Genomic DNA, 6,722 nt, shown 5'->3' with positions numbered 1-6,722 from the left:
ATCAACCTTGGTAAGTAACAAAATTGTAAATAGGCAATTTACAACTATTGCATATTTCTTTTAACTCAACCAAAGAAATACTCTACCATTTTCAGTTCCTGAGTTTGCCCCTGATAAGACCTATGTGTACAAGTATGAGGCTCTGCTCTTGGGTGGTCTTCCTCAAGAAGGTCTGGCCAGAGCAGGAATAAAAGTCAGCAGCAAGGTTCACATCAGTGCCGTGACAGAGAACACCTTCATGATGAAGGTAATGACCATTTTGAACTGTAAACTTTGTAGGTGTTCAACACTATGGAAAAAAACTAAAACTGCGTTAGCAAGCATTGACTGTTAAAAGCAACAATTGCCTTGTTTTAAGTGAAAATATTCCTTTTCAGCTCATGGATCCTCTACTCCATGAGTATGCTGGCATTTGGCCCAAGGATCCATTTGTTCCTGCCACTAAGCTCACCTCAGCTCTGGCTGCTCAGCTTCAGATTCCCATCAAGTTTGAGTATGCTAATGGTGTGGTTGGAAAGGTATTCGCCCCAGCAGGAGTTTCCCCTACAGTACTGAACCTGCACAGAGGAATCCTCAACATCATTCAGCTCAACCTCAAGAAGACCCAGAACATCTATGAGCTGCAAGAGGTAAGAAAGTGATCCTGGTATGTATTTGATCTTTTTTGAGTTCTGCAATCTAATTTTTTTACTTTTCCTTCAAGGATGGAGTTCAGGGAGTGTGCAGGACCCACTACGTCATCAATGAGGATACAAAGGCCAATCACATTATTGTCACCAAGTCTAAGGATCTGAACCACTGTCAGGAGAGAGTCATGAAGGACGTCGGTTTGGCATACACTGAGAGGTGTGCTGAATGCACAAAGGTAATGAAAAAGACGAGAAAGACTTGAAATATTTACTCGATACAATGAAAATGCCAAGAGTCAAGTGGTCACATACCTTTCACCCAACAGAGGGTCAAGAGTCTGATTGAAACTGCATCTTACAACTACATCATGAAACCATCTGCCGCCGGTGTACTGATCGCTGAAGCCACAGTTGAGGAAGTGCATCAGTTTTCACCCTTCAATGAGATCCATGGTGCTGCCCAGATGGAAGCAAAGTGAGATTGATCCTCTGTGAGATTTCCCTTAAAAAAAATACGTAACAATATTACTAATAAATAAATATATATATATTTTTCAGACAAACCTTGACTTTTGTTGAGATTGAGAAGACGCCTGTTGTTCCAGTCAAAGCTGATTACTTGGCCCGTGGATCCTTGCAGTATGAGTTTTCAACAGAAATTCTTCAGACCCCCATTCAACTCATGAAGATCAGTGATGCACCCGCTCAGGTATAATTCATTACTTAACATCTTTAAAAGTCTCCAAGTCAAAGCCTTTGATCCACGAAGACGTCATCTAAGTGTTGCCCTTACTCTTTCTAGATTACTGAGGTCTTAAAGCACCTTGTTGAAAACAATGTGGCCATGGTCCATGATGATGCTCCACATAAGTTTCTTGAGCTCATCCAGCTCCTGCGTGCTGCCACCTTGGAGAATATTGAGGCCATCTGGGCTCAGTTCAAAGACAAACCAGTTTACAGGTACAATGTTTGAGCAATAAGTTCATAGCAATATAGTTCAAGGGAAATTTGTATTATGAATATATTTTGAAAACAATGAATCTGTTAGGCGCTGGCTTCTGGATGCTCTTCCTGCTGTTGGCACACCAGTCATTGTAAAATTCATCAAGGAGAAGTTCCTGGCTGGTGAACTTACCATTCCTGAGTTCATTCAGGCTCTTGTGGTTGCTCTGCAAATGGTCACTGCTGATTTGGACACCATCCAGTTAACAGCTGTGGGTAGATCTTATACTATACTCAAAGTGCTGTTCTTCAAATCTTACCAGAATCACATGAATCATTTCTGTATGTTGCTGAACAGAGTTTGGCTATGCACGAGAAAATCGCCACAATCCCAGCTCTGCGTGAAGTCGTCATGCTTGGATATGGTTCCATGATTGCCAAACACTGCGTTGCAGTTCCCACTTGCCCCTCCGAGCTCCTCAAGGTAAACACCTCAAGACGTCCATAAATTTCTGTCATGGACATACTATAATATTTTATATTGGTCTAACTGTATGTGCCTCAAACTCCTCAGCCCATCCATGATATTGCTACAGAGGCCATTTCTAAGAATGACATTCCTGAAATCACGTTGGCTCTGAAAGTCCTGGGCAATGCTGGTCACCCTGCTAGTCTTAAAACCATCATGAAGCTCCTACCTGGACTGAGAACTGCAGCTACTTCTCTGCCTCTTAAAGTCCAGGTTGATGCCATCTTGGCTCTGAGGAACATTGCCAAGAAAGAGCACAAACTGGTAAGTGTCAGACACTGTAGGAATCAATTACTGTAAAGATTACACACATTTTCATTCAATAATACTAACCTTGTTTTCTGCCTCAGGTTCAGCCAGTGGCCCTGCAGCTTGTATTGGACAGGGCTCTCCACCCTGAAGTGCGTATGGTTGCTTGTATTGTGTTGTTCGAGGCCAAGCCCTCAGTGGCTCTCGTCTCCAATCTTGCTGGTGCTTTGAAGACTGAGACTAACATGCATGTTGCGAGCTTTGCCTATTCCCACATGAAGTCCTTGACCAGAATCACTGCACCTGATATGGCATCTGTGTAAGAATAACAAATAATTTTTCACATATTTTAATTTAGCAGACAGAATTAAGCACAAGCCAGAGGTAATTATGGTTTGTTCATTTCAGTGCGGGTGCAGCTAATGTTGCCATCAAGCTCATGAGTCGCAAACTGGACAGGCTTAGCTTCCGTTTCAGCAGAGCCATTCAGCTGGACTTCTATCATAGTGAGTCTTGCCATTTTGAGAGAGATATAAAAAATGGTTTCTTGGGTTTTTCTTAAAATGTGTAAAGAATTCTCCTGACACATTAAATGTATTCTTACCTCTGTCCCTGTGCAGCTCCTCTTATGATTGGAGCTGCTGGTAGTGCCTACATGATCAATGATGCCGCCACCATCCTGCCCAGAGCTGTTGTAGCTAAAGCACGTGCTTACCTGGCTGGAGCTGCTGCTGATGTTCTTGAGGTGGGACAACCAAGACTTAAAAAAAAATTGATTCATGGTTTTAAAATATTTTCAGTCTTCACTCAATTGATCCTTTCAAACAGATCGGTGTGAGAACTGAAGGAATCCAGGAGGCTCTTCTGAAATCTCCTGCTGCAGATGAAAGTGTTGACCGTATCACAAGGATCAAGCGCACATTGAGAGCTGTAAGTTTTCATGTCCAGTGTACAGTATAATTGTGTACTTTTAAGTAAAATTATAAACATAATATAGGCAAAATGTATATAACTTCTCTGTTTTAACACCTCAAGCTCACAAACTGGAAGGACTTTCCAACCAATCAGCCATTGGCTTCAGCCTATGTCAAATTACTTGGACAAGAAGTGGCTTATTTCAACATTGACAAGACCATAATTGAAGAAGCAATACAGGTATAGAGTTTTAGCTCATGTCTACTCTCTCATTATCATATTTTTTTTAGATCTGTCTCACAAATAATTCTCACAATTAGAATTAAGTTTCTCATAAACACCATCCCCAGATGGCCACTGGACCCAAACCACGTGAACAGTTGAAGCATGCCCTTAAAGCTTTGCAGGAAGGAGTTGCCTTCCAGTATGCCAAACCCCTGCTTGCATCTGAAGTGCGTCGTATCTTGCCAACAGCAGTTGGTGTGCCCATGGAGCTCAGTTTGTACACTGCTGCTGTTGCTGCTGCAAGTCTCAATGGTATGTTTTTTTCTTAGAATGTTTTATCCTTTCCTTGGATATGAGGGTGTCACTTCGAAGTTTGATGTTGCTCTGTTCATCCTTCTAGTTAAGGCCACCATTACACCTCCTCTCCCTGAGGAGATTGAGACTATGACTCTTGAGCAGCTCAAGAAGACTGATGTTCAACTCCAAGCTGAAGCTAGACCAAGGTAGACTTTTGCAGCTACATTCATGAAGATGAGATCTAATGTACATGACAACAGTTTTACAAACAATCTCCCTTATTCTTATTTCAGTGTTGCTCTCCAGACCTTTGCTGTGATGGGAGTGAACACTGCCTTGATCCAAGCTGCTGTTATGGCAAGAGGAAAGGTCCGTACAATTGTCCCTGGAAAAGTGGTAGCAAGAGCAGACATTCTCAAGGGCAACTACAAGGTTGAGGCTCTGCCTGTTGATCTTCCTGAACACATTGCTGATGTCAGGTACTGAAATATTAGTCAGACCAGTGTAGCAAACATTCTGAATCAATACATAAACAATTCAGGAGGCTTCTGAATGTGAGATTCACCTTTTTTTGTTCCAACAGCTTTGAGACTCTTGCTGTGGTCAGAAACATTGAAGAGCCCAACGCTGAGAGGATTGTTCCCTTAGTACCCGAGTCTGCCATGCAGAATACCCAGACTGCTGATTATTTGGTAAATTTTGAACACGCATGATGGATGTGTTAGTATTCTGAACATTCATTTGCTTTAAAGTTTTAAAACAGTAAGGCATATAATACTTAATTATTCTTTTCAGTCCTCTGAAACACCAGATGAGACTTCTGTGAGAGCTGCTGCTCCATTTCACAAGACTCTCTGTCTTGCTGTCCCATACATTGAAATCAAGGGGTGCGTTGAGGTGCACTCCCACAATGCTGCTTTTATCAGAAATTCTCCTCTCTTCTACATAATTGGACAGCACTCAGCCCGTGCTGCACTGACAAGAGGTATTCATTCAGAGAAGATTACATTGATTAAACTAAAAAATTTCCAGACAAAATAATAATAGTCATTCTGGCTTTAGCTGAAGGTCCTGCAGTTGAAAGACTTGAGCTTGAAGTCCAAGTTGGTCCTAGAGCTGCTGAGAGGCTCCTTAAGCAAATCAGCCTCATTGATGAGGAGACTCCAGAAGGAAAGGCCTTCCTGTTGAAACTGAGGGAAATCCTGGAGACTGAAGACAAAAATGCGTCCGTCTCCTCTGAAAGCAGCAGTAGCAGCCGCAGGAGCCGCAGGAGCCGCAGCAGCAGCAGCAGCAGCAGCAGCAGCAGTTCAAGCTCCTCCATGTCCAACTCTCGAAGGAGTAAGGTGAGGACGTGGAAATGTAGCATGTTGGTTAGGTAGCCAATATTTGTGTCATAAATATATTTTCTCACTGAATCATTTTATTTGGATTTTTAGACTGCCATGGTCATGGAGCCCTTCAAGAAATTCCACAAAGATCGGGTAACTACTAAAAATACTATTTTTAATATTATTACTTTAGATTATATCGATTACTTCTTACAAAACTTATTTTTGCTTGCAGTTCATGGCACCCCATGGTGCTTCAAAGGCAGTAAGCAGTGGAAGCACTGCATCTAGCTTTGAGGCTCTCCAGAAACAGGTGAATCAACTAGTATCATTAATAACATATAATCCAAAGGTGACATTTTGTACTAAATTCCACTTAAATTGATTATGGTTTATGCTTTCAGGCTATATTCCTCGGAAGTGCTCTTCCACCTGTTTTTGCTGTCATTGCCCGTGCTGTGAGAGTTGACCACAAGCTGCTGGGCTACCAACTTGCTGCATACTTTGACAAGCCAACAGCAAGAGTGCAGCTCGTTGTTTCCTCCATCGCTGAAAATGACAACATGAAGATCTGTGCTGATGGTGCCCTGCTGAGCAAGCACAAAGTCACTGTAAGACTGGAACTATTATCGAAATTAATTTCTCAAGTGAAATAATTTACATCAATACCATCCTTTGAACACAAATGTCCTTCAGGCCAAGGTTGCTTGGGGTCAAGAATGCCAACAGTATGCAGTCACTGCTAAAGCTGAAGCCGGTGTCCTGGGCGAATTCCCTGCTGCACGTCTAGAGCTGGAATGGGAGAGGCTGCCAATAATTGTCACCACATATGCCAAAAAGTAATGTTCAGCAACACTGAATGACAAATGTATGGAGTAATGTAAAAAAAAAAAAAAAAAAAAGAATGATTTAATGGTTATTATCTGTGTATCACGTCCCAATTAGGCTGTCTAAGCACATTCCTATGGCGGCTTACCAGACGGGCTTTAGCCTAGAAAGAGCATCGAACAGTGAGAAAGAGATTGAACTGACTGCAGCTTTGCCAAGTCAGAGATCCTTGAATGTCATTGCTAGGATTCCAGAGGTGAAATAGTTTTCAGTTAATTTGTGACTCTCACAGAGATATAATAAGAAACTTCAACAAATTCTTTTTGTTTCTGCTGCTCTAGATGACACTGTCAAGGATGAATATTCGTCTCCCTGTCGCTGTTCCCATTAATCCAGACGGAACTCTTTCCATTCATATCGATGAGGACATTCTCTCCTGGATCCAGAAACATTTCAAGGAAGAATAAGAAATGAATTACATTTTAAATTTTCACATTCATTTTAATTGAATACATTGCCACTGTTGTGATATATGTAATGTCATGCAATCTAATGTTAATAAATACCCTGCAAGTGTCAGAATTGTGCGAACTGATTTTATTTTACATTAATACTCAGTACTCATAAATGTTTTTTTTTTACACTTGACAATAATGTTCACAATTTATTCTTTAGTTATGAAACATATATATAATATGGTGACCGAGAGGGGACATGTTCGGTTTGCATAGTTTTGTCATGGTCATGGCATATTAATTTGTGGGAACGTGATAATATGTC

General features: G+C 41.4%; 1 protein-coding gene and 1 long non-coding RNA gene across 2 annotated transcripts; one reads left to right on the top strand and one right to left on the bottom strand.

Moving 5' to 3' along the window:
* Positions 1-6,434, top strand: LOC130103436 (vitellogenin-like). Its single transcript, XM_056269681.1, has 27 exons — positions 1-10; positions 96-247; positions 378-629; positions 704-865; positions 956-1,104; positions 1,188-1,338; positions 1,432-1,589; positions 1,678-1,843; positions 1,930-2,055; positions 2,146-2,364; positions 2,451-2,668; positions 2,758-2,855; positions 2,970-3,094; positions 3,178-3,279; positions 3,385-3,504; positions 3,615-3,801; positions 3,890-3,992; positions 4,080-4,265; positions 4,370-4,478; positions 4,582-4,771; positions 4,849-5,129; positions 5,223-5,267; positions 5,350-5,427; positions 5,519-5,725; positions 5,811-5,953; positions 6,060-6,198; positions 6,284-6,434. The coding sequence occupies exons 2-27, from the start codon at positions 239-241 to the stop codon at positions 6,407-6,409; spliced, it is 3,849 nt and encodes a 1,282-aa protein (XP_056125656.1). The 5' UTR covers positions 1-10; positions 96-238; the 3' UTR covers positions 6,410-6,434.
* LOC130103438 (uncharacterized) lies at positions 5,269-5,906 on the bottom strand. Its single transcript, XR_008809356.1, has 2 exons — positions 5,784-5,906; positions 5,269-5,704 (listed from the first exon to the last, which is right to left on the bottom strand). It is a non-coding gene; the product is annotated as an uncharacterized LOC130103438 (long non-coding RNA).
* Positions 6,435-6,722: the final 288 nt, after the last annotated feature.

This window comes from Rhinichthys klamathensis, unplaced genomic scaffold (genome assembly GCF_029890125.1).
Source record: "Rhinichthys klamathensis goyatoka isolate OS25496 unplaced genomic scaffold, OSU_Roscu_1.1 h1tg000289l_1, whole genome shotgun sequence".
Classification (NCBI taxonomy): Eukaryota; Metazoa; Chordata; class Actinopteri; order Cypriniformes; family Leuciscidae; genus Rhinichthys; species Rhinichthys klamathensis.
Note: the sequence above shows the minus strand (reverse complement) of the source record. Positions and strands in the feature narration are given on the sequence as shown.

Coding starts and splice junctions, on each gene's coding strand:
- LOC130103436 (XM_056269681.1), top strand. Junction 2,056..2,145: donor GCCCCTCCGAGCTCCTCAAG/GTAAACACCTCA, acceptor CAAACTCCTCAG/CCCATCCATGATATTGCTAC. Junction 5,268..5,349: donor AGAAATTCCACAAAGATCGG/GTAACTACTAAA, acceptor TTTTGCTTGCAG/TTCATGGCACCCCATGGTGC.